Source organism: Poecilia formosa, unplaced genomic scaffold (assembly GCF_000485575.1).
Source record: "Poecilia formosa unplaced genomic scaffold, Poecilia_formosa-5.1.2 Scaffold12, whole genome shotgun sequence".
In the NCBI taxonomy this organism is placed as follows: Eukaryota; Metazoa; Chordata; class Actinopteri; order Cyprinodontiformes; family Poeciliidae; genus Poecilia; species Poecilia formosa.
In genome coordinates, this window is record NW_006799951.1 from 4,196,088 (window position 1) to 4,217,606 (window position 21,519).

At 40.6% G+C, this 21,519-nt stretch overlaps 1 protein-coding gene across 3 annotated transcripts; it reads right to left on the reverse strand.

Moving 5' to 3' along the window:
- Positions 1-1,567: 1,567 nt before the first annotated feature.
- On the reverse strand, positions 1,568-13,820 carry LOC103133621 (protein NDNF-like). Of its 3 annotated transcripts, XM_016668018.1 has the most exons (5): positions 13,523-13,820; positions 12,682-12,839; positions 10,732-10,984; positions 6,930-7,054; positions 1,568-3,718 (listed from the first exon to the last, which is right to left on the reverse strand). In XM_016668018.1, the coding sequence occupies exons 3-5, from the start codon at positions 10,899-10,901 to the stop codon at positions 2,268-2,270; spliced, it is 1,746 nt and encodes a 581-aa protein (XP_016523504.1). In that variant the 5' UTR covers positions 10,902-10,984; positions 12,682-12,839; positions 13,523-13,820; the 3' UTR covers positions 1,568-2,267. The 3 variants fall into 3 exon arrangements, with proteins under 3 accessions (XP_016523504.1, XP_007545509.1, XP_016523505.1); XM_007545447.2 differs by lacking the exon at positions 12,682-12,839 and having other exon boundaries at positions 13,523-13,819; XM_016668019.1 differs by lacking the exons at positions 12,682-12,839; positions 13,523-13,820 and having other exon boundaries at positions 10,681-10,743.
- Positions 13,821-21,519: the final 7,699 nt, after the last annotated feature.

A 21,519-nucleotide genomic window follows, 5' to 3' on the forward strand; every position in this document is an offset into this window, starting at 1 on the left:
TATGGAGTAATTAAACTGCAATATGAAGAAATGCATAATTAGTAAAATATGGGGGGGTGGGGAGGGGGGGTAGAATGATATTCGAAATAAATTTAACAATCTCTGAGATTCAAACAACGTAAAGAAAAAGAAAAAAATGTAGAGTTACCCCTCATTTCTTTATCCTGACCGAGAAATGACCAATTTCAGGTTTGCTAATAGAGTCCAGCAGATTTGAAATAACATATTTTGCTATTAAATTCCATCAGAGTTTCCAAGGTTTTTTGGAAGAGAAACTTGCCCCGCAGCATCTATGTGTGAATTACTGTCATGTTGTTACAACATGCTTAAAGACCTTTGTTTCATTTTGACACCACAAATAGAAAATATGAAAACAAAACAAAAAAATGTTTTGAAAAAAATATATTTTGCATATTGGAAGAAAGCTATTAAGAAATCCAGAAAACAATAAGTAGGTGAAAAATACAATGAACGTATAAATGATCAAACTCATTATACAAATAACTGGAGTTTATTGAGCAGTTCAATTGCTATTACCAAAGTTATGTATTGAAGTACTGAAGCAAAGAGTGGAATCTCTCAACACAATTTGCCAATTGTAATTTACCAAAAAGGCCTTTTCTGTCCTAACATCACAAACATAACCATTTAAAATTTTGCTGGGCAACAGAAGGTGTAGGTGGATTTTGCATGAAACAAAGGATGAATGCTGAGTGTGGAAAAGCAGTCATGCTAAGTATGGTGGAGGATCTGTGATGATGTGGCTCTGTTTCTATTCCAAAAGCCATGAGAACATCATCATCATGGCATCATGCACACTTTGAAATACCAGTGCATTAAAAAACAAAACAAAACAAAACAAAACAAAACAAAAAAAAACATGTGGTTGACTCAAACATTAAATGAAACGTTTCTTTTTGTTTGTTTTTCATTTAGTTTTTCAACCAGATAATACTGCGTTGCTGAATCAACACTGATTTAATTTATAAGACACAAATTTAGTTTTCTTCCAGCAGTTAGTGGTCATCATTTTCCCCAAACCTACTCAGAAGTAGAACACATAGAGACATTGTGTAAAGAGGAATCTCTCTGACAATGTTGCTCCAACTTTGTGAATTGTTCAATAGTGTTATAGGGGAAGATAAATTATCCTGTTGGATTAATGGGGCTGTTCAAATTAAGAACAGCAGGGTTATAAACAATTGTGCTAACAATGATTTTGTTAAAAATTAATATTTTAACACATAGCCTTTTCCCCCTTTGATAAATTATGCTCAAGTCAAAGAGAAGATTTGTCTAAAACTTTTAGTGTGAGACTACAATAAAACCTCAAAAGGCTTTTGACATCTTTATTGGGGCTGATCAAAAAGGCATCCGGTACTGTACACTTACCGTATCTTGTTAGAGAACTTAGATGCTTAGTCTCTCTTACAGTGCATTTGTTATCACCAGTTCCAGGCAATGCAAATTTCTCTGGCCAGAACAGACAAGGTATAAGTTAACTTGAGCTGTTTGATGGAAGATTTCATATTTTAGGCTTTATACAATATAATCCATCACCCAGGAGTACACAGATACCTTAGTATTTATTGATGACTTTGAAGCAGCACAAGAATACATCAAAGACAATGAGGCAAGCCACTAGAAATTTCACACTGCTTCATGCGAAAGCAGAACACAAAGACAAACACAGACTTTGAATTTAGCATCTTCAAGATCATTTCCACCTGTGTTTATTAGTTTGTACAAAATGCAGCTCTGCAGGTGCATGCTGCGATTCCCTACGTCTCAGATCTTCTCTCATTATTGCCCCATCTGCTTCTGTTGCGTCTTTGGCACAGTCTCCTTTGTTGTTTTCATAATGACTTTCTGTCATCTCAAACCTTGCCCGTCCATTGTACCCAGACACAGGCAAAAAAAAAAAAAAAAAAGCATTTGGATGACTGGCATGTCATTGTGAGGATCTGCAACGAGGAACAAAATGACAAGAGCACAAAAGTTTTGTAAATGTTATGAACTTTTGCTGGTGTGTACATCCTTCCCTAATTCTTGCCGTCCACTTGCATTGATAAAGTGGAGTTTGTGTGCGACCACTTTTTTCTTCAAGAGAACATTTCTTCTTTTTTTTTTTTGTTTGTTTGTTGCAAAATGCCTCCTGACAACAATCAAATGGCTTGAGCTCTTGGTCTCTTTACAGCATGTCCGGGGGCTGATGCACTTTCCCGTAAACCGGGACAACCTGTGAGCCTCCTCTAGGGGGCGGCAGCTCAGCATTCCTTTCTGGTCTTCACCATCTTGCTGGCATACTTGATAGGGATCCCCCAGCGTCTCATTAGATACACATCAAACACATAGGCCACTCCTGGCTCCAGGCCCCCGATCACAGCTGTAGTGACGGCCCGTCGAGGATTCAGCTCTTGGAAATACTTGCAGAGAACCCTTTCAGTGTCGGAGCGAGACTCTGGGCCCAGGCAGGGCGCGGTCAGAGCCGATGCTCCCCCAGCTTCTGCATCAAAGCCACTGAGCTTTCTGCGGTATACACAGTACAGACTTCTTTCCTCCGTTCCCATCCAGGCCAGGGTGACGCTGTTGCAACCTCGCAGCCGGTTGAAAGATTTTATCTGCAAGGTGGACGGCAGAGATGGGACCCCTCTGCGGTGGTAGGCGGATGAAACTTGCATTTTGACCGAAGCTTTCAGAGCTGCTAGTCGAGCTGCGTCTTTAACAGAAGTTACTTTGCTCATTGCAGTTCCTTCTTGTTGTAAGTGGATAAGATAGGATGGACTTCCTTGGAGCCAAATGTGGATTAACTCTGCTTCCACACCCTGAGTGGTCAAAACCCGTCCCTTACTGGACACAGTTACCTTCATCTTTTCACCCCCACCACAGCTCTGCAAGGTGAGGAGGCCACTCTGCTGCCATCCCCGAGGACGGAAACTGAAGAACTGCTGCGAGTCTGAGCCTCCGTCCTGAAAGGTCACCCACCTTAGCTCACCTTCTCTCAGAGGCAGGACTGCAGCTTGAGCTTCCTCGTGCGTCCGCGCAGAAGCCCCCTTGTACGCCGCGCTGGTCCCGTTCACCTTATCCAACACAAAAACGTCAAAGTAGTACGAGGTGTCAGGCAGGAGCTCGGAGACCGTGCAAACGTTCTCCGTCCCCTGACACGCGCACTGAAGATTATCAAAATCATCAGCAAGTGAAGATGGCAGACTCTGGGACTCGGGATAACTCTCCCACTGCTCCCACCACCACTCTTTTAAGATCGGCCATGGTGTTGCTTGCCTCTTTTTCTCCTTCTTGCCTTGACTCCGATCTTTCTCCCCTCTCTCCCTCTCTTGAGCAGCGCAGAGGCTGGGGTAGTTTTGCAGAGAGTTAACGAGGACGCAATAATCGTAACCGTTTTTGGCTTTTGGGAGGCTTGTTATGGAGGCACTGGGCTGCCAGCTGAGGGTGACGCTGGTCATACCAACTCCTAACTTGTGAACTCGCGGGTCAGCTGGTAGTCGAGGGAATATGCCTGAAGGCCCTTGGCCTTCGTGGAGGAAGACCGTAGCTCTGGTGCTTTGCAGTTCTGAACGCAGCCTCACGACGTAGACAGAAGCGCTGAGATGTGAAGGGCCGTTGAAGGCGTCCACTGTGTCACCGGTGAAGCTGTGGATTTTCTCTTCTGTGCCAGGGCCTCGCCACCACACCTCGGGCGTGCTTTTCTTGGTGCTCCCTGGAGGAAAAGAACATGAGTATTTAATTCTACATTGAAGTCGAACTCATCTCGAAAACGGATGTGCTTGTTTTGAACCAAATTATCGCTTTAACTTACTTAACTATGCGCATCAACACTAAATAATTAAGACTAGTGAGAACTTCAAGGAAAGGAAATTACATTGAGCTGAACTTGCACTACCCATCCCTGACAGTTTCTGAAAAATATTTAAGAGCCTTTGGATTTTCAACAAATACTTTTTGCTACATTACCTCCCTAAATCTTAAAAAATACAAACCGGCTCTCCCGACAGTGGTTTGTAAAAGTATACTGTACTCTTCAAATATATTCATATTTTGTTATATTACAACCACATATGTCTTATTAGGATTTTATGCGATAGGTCGTAACAAGGTAGTGCATAATTGTGGAGCAAAAAGCAAGGAAAATGTGGGTTTAATCATTTTTTATGAAGGTAATATAAATAAGTTTGTTTCTCTATTAGGTTTGCTCGTCAAGGGTCTGACATTTTTTGCCAAATTTTCGATGCAAAATACCTTTGTGCACATCAGTTTTTAAGTGTTGCCACAGATTGGAATCGACTGGGACGTTCCAACACATGATTAAACTTTCAGTGGAGCTGTTCCATTGTAGCTCCGGCTGTATGTTTTGGGTTGTTGTCTCGCCAAAAGTTAAACCTCAAGCCAAGTCACTGTAAAGATTTTACAGGGTTTGTTTCCGGCTTTGGCCTCTTAACCTTCGTCTTGTTCCCGTTAATTCTAGGTAACGTCCCTGTCACCGCACAAGCAAAGCACACAGGACAGTGTTGCTACCCATATTTAGTAGTGAGAATCTGTTGATTCTTCCACCTTAGCTGTAGATATCAGGCTGCTTGTCCGGTGTAACCATGATCCCGTTGGCTGCTTGTAGTGATTATAGAAGTGTGACGGGCTAAGAACAAATAGATTCTTATTCTTTTCACTTAAGCAGCAAGAGTTATGTCATAAGAATTTGCATTTAGCTGATGATACTCATATTTCTATCGACAAAATGACTTGTTGCGTTAGCGTTAGCAACTGCCTACAGGAGTAAATCTGACAGATTTCTAATAAATTGTGTACACAGCAACCCTGATCAATTATTTTTTTTTTTTTAGCTAGCGTGTATTAGCATCCTAGTGTGTGTAAATTTAGACTGTTTCTCTCCACTCTAAAGATTTTGGCAAAATTATGATTTATAGATGACTATAAGCTGAAATCTCTACCCTAAAAATGATAATTTTACCTGGACTTTGAGTTTGAAATATCTATCTATCTATCTATCTATCTATCTATCTATCTATCTATCTATCTATCTATCTATCTATCTATCTATCTATCTATCTATCCCAGATTATTATAGGCTGCAGCAGCTTGTTTATTATGACAACAATAAATTTTCTATTTTCTTATTTTCTGTTGTTGCTGAATTGCCTTTTACAAAAATCCATTTATCTGTTATGTTTGTTGTGTTTGTATCCAAAGGTGGGTAAAGGAAATACAATAGCTTAATACTGAAAATATCTTGGAATTCAATCAAACAATCAAACTGTGCACATATCCATATAATATCTACTTACGTTATGAAACCAAAGGCATAGCTGCAAACCCTCTTCAAACTGCACACAACTCATAACCCAGATGTCGAAAACTCCTCTGCACCTAATTAATGAACAGCCGCATGAAATGTCGAATGCCACTTCAAAAATTACTGCCTTTCATTCAGGCAAACATTGTTTTTGTTGTGGACTATGCAAGCTCCTCATCTGAAAGACGCAATGGACGAATGCACACACACACACACACACACACACACGCACGCACACACACACACACACACACACACACACACACAAAAATAAAGCAAAACACCACCACTTGTTTTCTCAGTTCATGTCTCCTGGAGCTGAAAAATCCCTCCTCAGTCGAGACCAAATGTTACAGAATCAAAGTGAATAATTCACGCTGGCGATGGAAACCCACAAGCTCAGAGTCTGAATGATTTATGTGTCATTTTAGAACTTCATAATGTAATCTTTGTATGTGGGAAAGCTGGCTCAGGTAACCTTTGCAGGTTACCAGACACACTCGCACAAAACAAAATCAAACATGCTTTTTGTGTCCCACCATCTCTGCCTGTTCAGTACCAAAGAATGATTTATTCTTGGTTTATTTTGAATTCCTTGATTGCGGATCGAATCTAATGTAGATTTCTGTTGCGAGTTTACTCAACACGCTTGTTTACAGAATCTTGCTGGACTGCAGAGCCCAGTAGTATGTCGTCGCTCTAGAAGTATTAAAATTAAACAGAGTGTAGCCGTTTTCAGTGTTTGTTTTATGATACCTTAAAAATAGAAACCCCGAGTCAAAATACACGACAAAGTGGGAACCGGATATAATCACGCAATCACTGGCCCTGTCTGACTTTGAAAGAATGCACAGCACTGTGTATCTTTACTCCTGTTTTCAACTTGAACACTTGGGTAAAATTTACTGATAAGAGCCTAAGATTTTTTTTTTTTTTTTTAAGACAATCACTTTTTAAAACACACAGAAATACCCTGCCTGCCACATAAAGTGGTTGCGATATGCAGTAGTAAACAAAAGCAGATGTGAAATGGGTGACATTATGTATTTTCCAGGCCCATACTTTCTTTTTATAGTGTAATCAAGTAACTACGTTACCTTCAGTTGTGACATAAATGCTGTACATATCAAACAGAAATTAAAAGAAATTTGAATTTGACGCCTTGACATTGGGCCTCTGTCCCTTTAAAGCTCCTACTCTTTCTGACACGTCACCGCAACAGGCTTCTCATGATGACATTTAGGAGCGATGGGCTGAGGAGTAGATCCTATGATATGCTAAGCAGGTGTGCGGTTCCATCAGGTGTTTGCTAATTGCTGCTGCCACTAGTCTGGTGGAGCTGATTGGGGGAAGGTGCTCAGAAAAGCTGATTTTACACAATGTCCACTACTCCTTTAAACTTAATCCATACAGTAAAGCTGCTTATAAATTCTCCTTCCCAAAGTCACCTCTCTTTTACAAACACAACCCAAGGTAAGATTAGCCATGCCGCTCCCCCCAATTAACCCAGAGAGGGTCACGATAATATCTAATTGATCGTCTCAGCTTAATAAGATTTGGCGATGATCTTCAGGATTTAGGAAGGCGCAGTTTGTTTACTCACACTGCAGGTTTTTGAGCGGTTTGTCCTTCAGAGTCCGAGCGGCCAGGCTCCATTCGATGGGGAGGCTGCAGGGACTCACAGTAACCGACATCGCAGAGGTCTTCTTCTTCAGTGTGAAATATAACCTGCGAACAGGCAGGAAGAGATAGCCAGAGGACCTGGGTTCATTCTTCATGGGACACGTCAAAAGAGATAACATCTTATTTCAATTCAGCTGCAGAGGCGAGATATTACCCACTGGCGTTTGTGTGCCGTCGAGTTCTTTCATTTTGGTGGATGTAGGTTTCTTCTAAATGTATCGACCAAAGCTTGATTTGATGTTGCAAAACTTTTCAAGATTTTCTACTTGCATTGTTTCCCCCCTTTCCTACATGCAAATTAGTTACTATTTTTGCAGGAGGTCTAGACTGAGAATCAGATGTGGCCATTAATATCCGTAGCAAGTAATGAAATTCACAATCAACCAGAATGCTGTGTTTGTTGATGCCACTTTAAAACAAAACAATGCTTTACGGTAATTTATGTACAGTTAGTTTTACTTAATGAGAATTCATAACTGCGTCGGTGAGTCCTAATAAATATTTGTTGTCCTTAAGCAGAAACACAATCATTTATGATCTCGGCCAGATGCCGGCTATTTGCAAACAGATGTGCGGCAATGTCATTTTCAAGGGCACTTAGTTGCTTGTTTAACAGTGATTAATTTCCCCGAATCAGTGTTTCTCTCCATTATTTGCCATGCGGTTCAGCATGACTGCACCGGTGGACAGACTGCAACACACGGGGAGACGTAATTTTCAGCTCCCACCTCTCAGAAAGCAAAGCGGGAGCTCTGTGATGAGACACTCGGGCCAAACGAGCTGCGTTTTCTCTTCCACGAAGACGGATGGTTGCCGACACGTGACTGAAGGAAGGACAGAATTTGTGAGCCCTTTTTTCTTTAATAAAACAACAACCGGAGACATATCTAAGTGTGAGTTAGCAAGAAGAGATCTCTTTAAGCTAGTTTTGTTGTCGAGGAATAAGAAGTACGTCTCCTTCAAAAGCGTTAAGTATGAAAATTGTAACGGGTAAATGAATCAAGAGGGATTACATTATTCAACTTGACGACGTAGAAAAATTTAATCCACGTTAGATTTGAATTACCAAAAAATACACACATCAAGTAAATAAAATTTTTAAAAAAAGGAAAAACAGAGAGCTCCAGCTTGGCTGTGCATTTGCTTAATTTTTCATCCTACGAATTAAATATTTTGGAGCCTGAGGATGATGATGTTCTAGCAAAACAAATTCAAAAACCCAAACTTTTTTCCTACATTATATAACCTGGAAGGCCTCATTTGCAAATGCAGCGATCAACACCAGGCCTGACTATTTCACACTTGCAGTCAGGCAAATTAAGTTCATTTGATTTAGAAATTCTGCAACAGACTGACGACCTGTCCAGGGTGAGCCCCGCCTCTCACCCGAAACCTTCCCTGGAGACAGGCACCAGAAACCCTCCCGACCCCACTAGGGACAAGGGTGTAGAGAAAATGGATGGATGGATTTAGAAATTCAATTTGATAAGTAAAACACTCTATATAGGTTAATTACACACAGACTGATGCTTTTGTGGCTTTATTACTATTAATTATGATGATTTTCTACCTAGTTAGTGAAAACAACAGTTAAGACATTTTATTAGATCTGACAAACAAAAAAGAAAACAATTTTAATTCAGAAATGTGACCTTAATGAAAAGAACGCCTGCTTAAAAACTTGTTATATTCAAAGGGTACTTCTTCCTCTGACAAACACGACTCATTGAAACTCATATTCTGGTTTATGGAATATATATATATATATATATATAATTATTACAGCCGTTTTCTGGCTTTTATTGGTCTCCCGTGTTTCAAATAAATAAGGCTTTACAAAAGCCTTTTCTTTTCATTACTATAATTCTATTTTTATAGCAAAAGCTGCACAATCTATTCTGGCAGTGTCGTATTGCATCTCTAGAGGCAGAGTGTTATGTTCCTCTCTCATAATTTGTGTAAAACAGTGAGTGACTTTATGTAAATGAGAAGCTTCCTGTGAGCCCAGTGCTCTAAACCGAAAACAAAACCAGGCAGTTGTTGGTTTTATTTTAAAGACCGACTCGACTGCTACGTATTTACAGCCACGAGAGACTCCTGACTTGCATTTTGTTGAACAATTTTCATGGAGCAAAAAAAACAAAACAAAACAAAAGGTCTTGAAATGTTTTATTTATCCTATAGTCGTGTTTATCTGCTGCCTCGTGAAGGAACACCACATGTTTACCATCCTTTGCCACTTTCACTTCTGATAATGAAACCTCCAGTCAGAAGACAGTGCTGTGAACACAAGCTGCATGTTGAAAGAGGTTTCTGATGTTAGGGGGAACATTTTGTGATTTCACATTGAATCTATATGTCATTGTTTGATATTTAGGGAGTTTACATGTTCTTCTACTACAATGGATTTGGAGTTTACGTAATGTTTGAGTTCTGCCTTGTTTCATATATTTTGGTTTTCAAATTGACTTGGCCTGTTGACTTATCATTATTATTATATGTTTCCTAAATAGGTTTCAGTCTTCTAGTTATTTTTGGCCAGATTTATTTATGCGTACGAGTTTGGATTTTTGCTCTTTCTAACTTTGCTCTTAAGCAGTGATTTTGGTTTGATTGCAACTGGAGGGAGTGAACACGCTCTCAAATTAACACACAAAACTTTTCAACTTTTATCAGTCAAAACTTAAAATAACCCAACAACAGCGTCTCACTTTCTGTTTGTTACACGTTAGCATTTATTACCACTGGTGGCTGTTTATCGATATAGGCAATATAGGCAGTTGCCCAGGGCTGCATTAGAAGAGGGGTGCATAAGCACATTTTTACTTCTCATTTAACAATCCAGAATGAGTTTTTTTATTGCATTTTTTTGCATGTGCAGGATTTGGTGCCTCCTTGTGTTGAACAGTTTCTGGCAGAGCAATTATTAACTTTCTTATTTTCTTTATTAGTTGTTAGTTAATTTGTTATTTCATTTTGTTTTGATATTTTACTCGTTTTTTTTTTTTTGTCTACGATTAGTTTGTCATTGTGTGTCAAAAGTTAAAGCTGCAGTCTATATTTAAGTATGTTGCCAGTGATTTTAAGGAAANTTTACAAATGTCTGTTTACAAAAAACAACTAACAACAAAAAACAACTAAAACACGTTCTCTAAATTTCCCAATTTGTCAACAAGGAGGAATATGAATTTTCTGTTCTCAATGGACATTGTTTTTCCAAACTCAGTGATAACAGCGGTTTGAATAATTGTAATTTCCATGATTAAGCAGCCCTAGAAGCTACTGCTACATGGCTGCCAAGAGTGTGGTGAACTGTAACAATTTTGCAACAGGCTGCCATTGGTTCAACAATAACTGAAATGGTGCATTCCTTTCAAATAGTTTCATTAAAATCCTGAACTTTAAGAAATTGTCAAGAAGTGGCAGGACATGGGAGCTTGCAGCATCTCTATATTTTTCTTGAGTAGCAGATAAAAAAGCTGCTGGTTCAAGAATATATATATATTTTTACTTGTGTATCATCTTTAGTGTTGCTGTGAACATTGTTTGACACTAAATGGCCACTTTGGTACAAAAAAAAAAAGTTCTTTGAGCAACATGTCATATTGCCAGTCCTTCATATGGCCAAACCAAAGCCCCTTCTTAGTTTTAAACGACGAACAAATATTTACCGACTGGTTTAAATCAAGTCCGGGCTCCATTTTCCTTGTCGCTTGTGTTACCTTCGAGTTCGTCCCTTCGGAAGAGTTACTGTCATGACCTTCCCCTCCGGTAACCACGTGGTGGGGCGAAGTGGCACCTCGTTCTCCGGTGCCAGCGCCGAGTGAACCTGGGGCGTCAAAGATCCCCAAACCAGCATCAAAGTTGCAAAGGGACACCAGGATAACGCCATCGCTGATTCGGCTTCTCCGTCTCCTCTTTTTGACCCTTCTTTATTTTTCTCGCTGCCTGCACCGCGGCTGTATCTCCCAGGCTCTGAAAATGTGCAACGGAAAGGTCAGGAGCATCAATCAGAGCCCATGGCCGACAAACACACACGCACGAACACACACACACACACACACAGCAATGCACTTATTTAAACTTCAGCCGTAAACCCTAAAAAGAGCTGCACTGGCTGATGCTTCGCTGATATGAAGAAACATCGCATCCTGTTCACACAGAATTATTCATGTTGGGGATCAGGATTGCTCTGCTTTATTACTCTGGGATATGTGTGTAGCACAGCTTGACACTCGGAGTAAAAAAAAAAAAAAAAGATCATCGCACCACTTTTCAAAGTGTGAAGTGGGTAGCTAATACAGCTCAGAAGTTGATGCCTTTATAGCTCTATTTCTATTTTTAGTTGGTGGATTTAGATCAGGTCTCCTCTCAAAACATCTTTCATTACAGGCATTGCGAGGGATCCGCAAACACCACCAGGGGGTGCTTTAATGACTTTTACTGTGTTTTCTTTGCTTTACCAACATTCTATTAGCGTTCAGCCTTCTTCTTTTTTTATCTATACTGACATGTGGATGTGTGGTTCAGAGACGGTATGTAATTGCAGCCCTCTGTGTGTTTCTCTTTTTTCCTCTGGAAAAGTGCATTTGTTCAAAGTCACGCAGTTTTCACAAAAACACCAACCCTGACTTCACCTAACAAGGTGTATTATGTCACACACACACGCGCACGCACACACACACACACCCATAGATCAGAAGACAATCGCTGTGGAATCGCGAAGGCAGCTACAGACGGCACATCAGAGGCTCCTGGGCCCCGGGACGCTACGGCATTCAAACTCACAAAACAGTCGCTCAGCTACAAAGTCGCTCAGAAGCGCCTCGCTCATTATTTCACAGAAAAGAAGGCAGTGAACGACCCATAAAGCTTTAACGGAGAGAGATGCAGAGGGGGCGAGGGGGGCGACGTATTGAGAGGATGGGGAGGCAAAGGGAGGGAAGGACTGGAAATGGAGAACAAGTAGAGGATGTTGGATGTAATTACAGGGGAAGAAAGACAGAGATGGTCACAGTGGAGGAAAGTGACACTGAGAATCATAGAGTCCTAATAACCAGCCAGTGCAGCAGACATATGAAGGCCACTGGTGTCTTCTTCTTCTTTAGCCCCCGTGCCAAATGTCCAGAGCAACACACATCACCAGACGGCTTCACAACCTCGCAGCCCCCCCTCCCCCCCTCTCTCAGTCTCTCTCTCTCTCACTCTCTCTCTCTCTGTCTCTCACACACACACACACTCCCCCTCATTCAATCTTGATAAAGATGAAGATGCAGAGAAGGCGCTGCCGAGGCCCGTTTCTTCAAAAACGCGCCCGCTGATAAAATATGCATACGGCTTCTCTGCAAATTATGGCCAGCTGAATTTTCATAAGGCTTTGGGGGGGGAGAGAAAGAAAAAGAAAAAAAAAAGTCTGAGTCTTTTTGCTTTAAGAGAAGGAGCTTAGTGAACTTAACTACCGCCCTCTATAAATAAATACACACTCCACTTTAAACACAGGCGCTCCTGATGGTGCTTTGATGGTCCTGTACACTCACAGCTCAGCTCTTTTTTTTCTTTTTTTTTCTCCATTATGTTTATCCCAGACTCTCAAATGACTGCTTTTATTCCGGATACTGTTTGGGTTTTAATTAACTCTCACGCTGCTCTGTTTAACCCCCCCCCACACACACACCTCAACCCCCAAGAACCAGTGGCTTTTTCTCTCCTCTTGTTTATTTGGAAGTTGATGCGGGCTCGGTTTCAGAGGGAAAAGGTTTATCTGTCTGGACTATGTATTAGTGATCTTCCGTCTTCCTGGACTCCGGCGGGACCATCTGCCTTCTGTTATCTGTGAGCAGGGACAGATTAAATGGCATAGGGTGGTCCCTTCAGTATCCGTTGTCCCTACACGCACACACACACACACGCACACACACCCGCATACACACACCACCTCAGCAAAACTACAACGGGCAAAAAGAGCTGGTCTTTGATTCACTGTGGGGGTTGACGAGATGATGGCTAGGAACCGAGCAGTGACCGTGGAACTTGATTGGATTTCACGGCTAATTTTCTACCTCGCTGCAAGCATGATTGAATAGATGAATCCTGTTTCTTATTGTCCACACTTTTTTTAAATACTTGCACATCTTATCCTCCCTGGTACTTTTCCAAAACTTTTCGCTCACTGTAGACACCGTTTCTTGATGATACCTGCAGAAAGATGGACTAAAGCAACCCCTAAACGTCTCCACGCTGTGAATAGATCCGGATAAACAGAATCTTGGCTGATAGTTAAAGTACCATGTGTAACGCTGTAGTGCTTTTCAGCATCATAAAGAAATCACACTCCTTTTTTTCCCCCCCTTCCTCTCTCCAACGCAACAACAAATAGCTGAAAGAGACAAGTTCCTAAACAACTTGCCCGGTGGAAATCTGAGAAGCTGAGGCACTTAAACACACACGCACACGCACACACACACACACACACACATTCTGCAAGGACAATGTACATGCATGCATCCCCCTTACCTTTCTCTCAGCTCCCGCTCTCCCTCTGTGGTGCAGGGAATGAGGGATGGGATCAAATGAGAGACGGAGAGAGGATGGAGGAGGAGGAGGAAGAAGAGGTGGAGAGGGGTGGGGATGAGAGCTGGTTGCGAGGAGAGGAGGAGCAACAAGCAGGTTGTTGTCGGGGGAGTTCCACTGACTCCTTCTCCCGTGAGGATCCCCCCCCTCAACCCCCCGGCCCTGTAGTTCAGAAGGTGTCTCTTCCCTGCTCAGGTGTCCCTCCAGGGCTGTCCCACGCATCCTCCTCTCTCCCTCCTCACTCTTTCTCTCCTTCACACACACGCACACACACACACACACACACACACATGGAGGCTCGTCCCGCTAAACGCCGTGTGAATGTCACCCGGTCGGCAAGGCCTCCGTCCTCCTCCCTCCCCTCCTGTTGTTTTCCCACTTGTTCCCCACCTCCTCCCTGTTTTCCGAGCACGGCGGCTCACTTGCAATTCAAATGGGGCTCCGTGTGCGACCGTGTGTGCGTTTTTGTGGATCTGAAAAAAAAAAAAAAAACGGGGATGAGTTTGTGGGGGGCTGCGAGGGTTATGGGGGAAGGTTGGAGAGGAGAGGAAATATTATCAGGAGAGGCATTAAGGAAGAGACAGCCGATGCGAACGTTAAGTGGTCATTCAATGGCCCGCCGGTGATGGTTGACCGGTGAGCATGTTGTGAAGGATTCTCGTTGAACTGAATAGGCGACAGGTGTGTCGAAATAACACGGCTGAAGAGAGAGAGAGAGCAACAACCGCCCCCCCTCTCCCCCCCAAAAAAAAACCAAAAAACGAAAACAAGAAACAGCCCAGACTCAAATTTAAGGGCTATTTAGAGAGGGCAGTGGAGGAAGGAAACCAGAGTACATGGGAACTCCACACAGAAACATCCTGGATGAGATCTGAGTCCAGGTCATTTCTGCAAGGATTACTGTCAACAACGTCTTCACTATGCAGTCAGTACTTGAGTTCAGTGGTAAAACAAATAAATTAATAATTGGTTCAAATATGTGTTAGTAGCTTCTGAAGGTTTTAAGGACATGTTTAACTCATCCTCTTCAACCTAAAATGTGTTCATCAACTTATTGAAAACCTCGACAGTTTTAGATTTAAATTTATTCCACCAAATAATTAATAATAATAATAATAATAATATAAAGCAATCCAAAAGCTGTTATTTAAATGTTTCTAAATAGAACGTTGAACGAATTATTGGTGTCCCTCTCAGAAATCATTATTTACTGACAAACTTTTTGAAATGTTTCCGTTGGTATTTTATTTTATTTTTTTTTTTTTGAAAGCTGTCAAACTCTTTAGCTCAATTCACAGATTCTCTGGCTGAGCCACTTCAAAAAGTTAATACTACCTCCAGTCAGAAGAAACGGGCTAACAAAATGTAAAGAAAAGATTATTTTAAACGTAAATCTGCAAAAGACATGAATACATTTGGATTTAAAAGCAGCAGCTTGATATCCTCTGAAGTCTTCTTTACGAACATTTTATGAGACATAAAGACCTTCAGAGACCATTGTTCTTTAAATATAACAGGGCGCCCACTCGCACCTGACAACCGTCCAAGTAATTAAAACCCATAACTATAATTAAACGAGGTGTTTATTCCATCAGCTTCCAGCGTTTTTTGTTTGCAGCAGATCTCCTCTCTGGTTGTGTTTATTAGGACGCAGAAAATGTTGGGATTCACAAAAGCACATGTTTGAAAATGACTTGGGTTTGATGCCGTTCCAAGAATGTTTTATGCTATTTTCTAATCTATTTTAAGCTTGAAAAAAAAGAGAGTGATTTTCCATGTAAATCTCTTTCTGTGTTTCTTATTTTTTAATAAGAAACACAGGAAAGTGTCATGGTGTGTCAGTGATAAAAATCCATATATATATATTGAGATTTTGCTTTGCAATAATAATAATAATAATAATAATGCACAGGTCGCCATATCTGTGAAATCTGTATTAGGAATAGTTCAAGTTTTGAGTGATTTCACTGAGGTTCTGATTAAAGGCTGAGCCAAGGTAACGTGTCTGTTAGAAGTACTGAGTTTGAATCTTCCTTATTAATCTAGATTAGTTGTTTTAAGAGGGTGAAGGGAATGACTAAGAGAATTTCAAAGACCAAGACTTAAAACAACTTAAATTGCACACATATTATTTAGAAGTGAGGGGTTTTACACACTATTTTATTTTATTCTTTAAATTCAGTCATTTTCATGTTTGCACTAGGTGGGTATCAGAGACAACAATAATTATTTACATGAGAAATAAAGGCAGTAGGTGATATGCCGCCAATGTGTACCATAAATAAGTCTTTTGGGGAAAAACAATGACTTATTCCATTATTTTAGGAAGATGAGGGTGTGCAAATGCGGAAAGCTGTGAAAACAACCGTTCTTGTGGAAATAACTTTGTTCTTATTGTTTCTCTATCTTTGTGATGTCTTTGTTTACCTTAAGATTCACGCCTGTCTTCAAACACCAGGCAGAAATTCATTTCTTAAGTCTGCACAAGAAAAAAATATTTTAAAAAAAGCAAGCGTTTTTTTTTTCCCCTCTCGCAATGCCTTTGTTTTGAGAAACAAGATTTTATTCCATGATGTGGCATTTTATTTAAAAATTTTTTTGTCTCATCTCTACTTCCTTCTTGTCATAATGCCACAAGAAGTGTTAGGGTTATAAAAGTATCTCAGTCACATTCTGACACCTGAAGTTCATCTGTTTAAGACTTTATTTGGGTCTGGATCCAGTCTCTCTTTTTTTTTTTTATCTGTGCTGATTTTTCTTTTATCCAGATTTCTCCTCCTGTCACACCTGGTCTGGGTTACTAATTATCACACCTGCTCTTCTGTTTGTCATTTTTTCCCTCAGTTTACACATTCCCTTGCCTTTCCACGTTGTCCCAGTAAGAAATTTAAAGTGAGAGTAGCAAAAGTGCTTAGACAGTCCTGCTTTCTGTTTTCGAATTACCTTCCTCAGCAGGTAATTATTTTATTCTTAAAATAAAAGTTTATTTTGGTCAACATTCTGTCACCTGCCTCCAGCTTCTTCAGTCCTACCATTCGATATGCTTTAAATACAGACAGTAAAGAGAAAAAATATATACTGTAGGAAAATAATAATTGCTTAGCAGTACTTTTAATTTCCTGGAAAAGTAAGACTCCAAAATGCAATATTTAGTTTTTTTGCAATCTTGTAACATATTTTGTCTCTCTTTTTTTTTTTTTTTAAAAAAGAGAATACATTTATCTTAGTGACAAAGGGTTATATTCAGAAAAGATAAGGGAAGATTAGTGTTATCTACAATGAAAACAAGAGCCGTCTTGTTAGCTTGATGTTCCCGTCACATGAAGTAGAAAATCCGAAGAATAAAGGACTAAAAAAATGCAACACTTTTTCTAATTGGCCATGAAAACATAATAATTTTAAGTTCATAGAGTATCAGTTAGCTAAAGCGGAAAGTTCAAGACCTGTTTTGCTAACGTAGTTAGCTATCTTCTGGTGCTAGCGTCGCACTAACTAAAATAAAAATGTTAAAACCACATTAATACCAGTTATTTTAAATGCATGTATTATTTAATTTCCTAAATAATAATACCAAAATACTTGTTTTGGTTTGTACTTTAATCACTTTTTTTTATTTTTTATTATTATTTCAGAATATTAATCTAATCAGATACAGGGTCTCCTCCAGTAGTTGGATTTCAAAATACATTCTCAAATTCTGTGTAGCTGAAATTAAAACCTTGCGTTCTTCAATCTAATTTGTGCGTAATGTAAAAGTAACCTTCACGGCGGAGACATTTAAAGTCTGTAAACAGAGTAGCCACATGGAAAGCTTCTGGTCCTCAGCCTACAGGTCAAGTGGAAACCTTGGAGGACTCGAAACATTCCTAGCAGTGGCTCTCCAGCCCTACCCAGCCCTCTCATCTTCACACAATGGCGGGCCTCATGTGTTCAGATCTTCCTCCTAAGCTCTTTAATCAATATCATCAAGAAGAGAGAAAGAGCTGTGATCTAACTCCCCCTTTTCCATTTTCCGATGGGGCCTTTTCTCACTCTTTCACTTCGCACTTCACTGTAGGACTATTGAGGTCACTGTGAATGGGACCCACTCCACCCAGAGGGAATATTGTCTGACCGCAGAATCTGAGAGACCTCCTCTCTCTCTCTCTCTCTCTCTCTCTCTCTCTTTCACTTATTCTGTCTCTCCCTCTGCCCGCTCCACCACTTCAAAGAAAAATAAAAAAAAATAAAAATGTGGCACATGAGCACTATTAATAAATGTATCGCTTCAGCTGCCTTTTTTCGGGTGAGGACCCTTCGCTGCTGCAAAGCCACCAGACGTTTCGCAGTGTAGCTCGGTTTTCGTGCCCTACTTTTTCAGTCTAAGAAGTTTTGAAAGTTGGGCCGTCTGGCTGAGCACGATATGACAGCTGCTTTTGAAGGCTTGCTGGTGATTAGTGTTGGAGAGGTTTACAACGCAGCGTGCTGGTCATTTTCCCCTTTCATCATCTTTTTTTTTTTTTTTTGCTTTTGCGGTTTTGGTTGTTCTGTAATTTTAGGGACCTGTTTTTCGCTGGAGATTTTGTAGCAGCCATCCATCAATTTCTACTCACACTGGTCGCATTTCATGTCTGGTTTGACAACCAGTGATTTGAAGTACTTCCCTGGGCTTTTTTTTTTTAAATATATAATCTACTCTATGAGGAAATGCTATGCTACTTGTGATTTAAAACAATTAGCTGAAATGGGGTGTCACATAAAGTTTTCTGAAAAAAAATATACTCACTATGCTCTTTACCAGGTAGACCTGCTCAAGTGAGTTTAAATGTGACACAACTTCTCAGTAGCAGTTTTGTGGACCAAAAAAAAAAGCCTAAACCCAACAGCATCTCAAAGAAGCTACTATCCTCTGCATATAATCAATGTACGCAGAGAACCGTCTCTGACTGTCTAGTCTTGAAGCAGATTGAAGTTGGGAACATAACAGTGAACCTACACTTCACACTGGCTCATCAAAACTGGACTAACTTGTTCGATGAGCCTCGATTTTAACTTTGACGTTCACATCAAAGGGTCCAAATTTGACATCAACAACATCTGTTTTAGACTGTTGGGCCCCTTTGTGCTAAATAACAGCCTACGTGAGTTTTGCGTGTATTCCTTTATGACAGCAGTTCTTCCAGCAGGATAAGGCCCCCCATGTCCCAACTCAAACTGTTCTTTTTTTTAAAGATGACAATGAGATCCCTGTTATCTACTGGTCTCCACAGCCACTTGATCTCAATTCAAGTGCGTCCTTTTGGGATTTGGCGGAATGGCGGTTTTCTTTTCTCTTTTTTTTATGGAGGCGCACACGACAGATTTGCGGCAACTGTGTGGTACTGTCTTGTCAAAATGAGGCAGAAAGTGCGAATTTGTACTTTGAAAAGTTAAGGCAGTTTAAATGAAAAAAAGAGTAATTGCAGTTTGTATTGTATAAAGTGACCACTTTGTGTCTGAACACAATTAAATGTGATCTTTTGGCATTTTGCGACCAAGAGAAATAATTTGATATGCACACGGTTTGTACTTTTGAGAGCGAAATGGAAAAAGGAATGGACGAAATGGCACAGTGTGGGGACGAAGTCAGGGTACGAACTGATGAAGGGAGGAACTTATCTGGAGCTCAGTACACTAAAAACTAAAATCTTCACCTTGCATTTAGGTAAAGTTGTGAATCACATCAGTTGTTCCTTTGCAGCCTGCAGACGTTTGTCTGGCATCTCTCAGATCTAGACCGACATCCCTTCCGTTTCATCATGGCGGGCCAGAATATTTCCTTTGATCCAGCCGCCTCCGCTGTGTTGTCTTTGAATAATTTAGCAATCAACACTGAGCGAACAAATTTGAAAAGTGACAGAAAGCGAACGTAAAAATTTAATTCGGCATAATTTGCAAGAAAAAAAAAAAAAGAACCCAGCTAAACTGACTTCTTTATCTATTATTGATGCGTTCTCACAAGCCAGGCATAATACAGAGCTCTGTAGGTCGGAAAAGACTTGTATTAAATATCATGTAGGGAGTGGTGGAGGGTTAGGGTTCTTGGGCTTGCAAGCTTTAAGTGGTACGGTTAGTTGATTTGGTAGTGTCTGAGTAAGAGCCTCCACGGGTAGAGTTGCAGACTAAATGCACCGAATGAAAAAAGGGACTGGTGGTGTGAGAAGACGATGGGAAGAGATTGACAGGAAGAGATGAGATGAGGTGAGGGGACACGAGGGAAAGGAGTGGGGGTGGGGGGACGCTAGCTGACAACGGGTTAACAGGAATCTTTATTTTTAACAACATGTCATCACTAGCCGCCCATCTGCTCCTGTGCTGTCACAGTCCCTTGGGAGCATGAATATGTGCGTGTGTGTGTGTGTGTGTAATGTGTTAATGTGCGTGTGAAAGGAAGAGATGTGTACAATCCCATCATAGATCGCAACAGTGATGAGCACCCAAACGAGGAGCAGGGGAGAGGACAAGGTTAGAGAGGTGGGTGGCACACGGGATATCGGGCTCATCTAATATCCAAGGTGAGCTTCTGTGTGTCTGTGGCTTATTGAGATTAGTTGGGTCGATCTGCCACTGCCCTTTCCCTGTTTGGATGGGGGATGGAAGGAGGTGGAGATGGTGGATGAGAGGTAATGAGAGGGAATCTGTTAGCACCGAGGATGGTGTGTGTGTGTGTGTGTGTGGGAAGGGGAGGGGATATGAGGACACACAAAGAGAGAAATTTGATGGTGGCGCTCCAGGGGTGGCCCCGATAACTCATTTTATGTATTTCTGTCTGGGTTAAAATGAGTCCCTGCAGAAGGTGGGAGTGATGGCGGAGAGACGTTCACCAGTGGAAGTAATGTGGGGAGGAGCAAACAGCTGTTTTACTGACAGAGGTCTTGGCATAGGCTTGAAACGTCTGGAGGGGTCTGGACTAATTTTATCAAGTCCGGTTGGATAAGTATGTGTGCAGGAATGATGTGAACCTGTAAGGAGAAAAATTATTAGTTTCGTAAATCCATCATGATTCTGTCTGAAGGAGGAATTCTTCATTTATCCCTGGAAATCTAACGAAGCAGAGGCTCTAGCTAGATGTTTACCAAACCAGTGATTTATTTAGTCAGTCAAAATGAACAGGAGTTATTTTTATTATTAATCCCACTAAAGATTATTTCTTAATGATTTGCTGAAGTAAAATTAGCACAAGCAAATAAACTCAAATATACTTAGTGTTGCTTAGCACATCCAGGTTTAAAGGACAACAAAAACACCTTGAAAGGAACTTTCCAAGAAATGTAGAGAAAGGTAACAAGAAGTGTCGAAGTGCAATGCACAGAAACATTTATTGCATCCAAAATCTGACAAGTCGAGCTGGTTAGGATTTAAATTGATCAGCCAAAAAGAAAAAATTTGTCTTAGTTTTTGCTAACATGTTGTTTGTTAAGTGGAGAATAGATTTCAGACAATTGCAGATAAAATGACCTGAGCTGTTTACTCCGTTAAGGTTCGTGCAATCACCGGCATCAGTCGTCATTGTAATATTTTGAAATTCAATTAATTAAAAAAATAAATCACCATTTAGAGTTTAAAAAAAAAAAGTATGGCTTGTATAAAATGACAAGTAAATTTGTAAAAAAAAAATAAATAAAAATAAAAACTTTGGAACTTGCTAAAATGGGTTATATGGAGGATGATTAAAGCTACTGGGGGGAAAAAAATAAAATAAAAAAATTCTGACTTTAATCTCAGAATTCTGAGATGAAAAGTCTGAATTCTTTTTTTTTTTTCTTCTTTTTTTTCCAGTGGCCCTAATCTTCTTCCGTAGGATTAAGTGCTAAATGTCATGGTGACCTGACCAGGTAACAAAGAGGACTAATCAGGGGAAAATGAAAAACAGCAGAGGGAGAGTCCAGCAAGAGACAGGAAACAGCTGGGAGGGGAAGCAA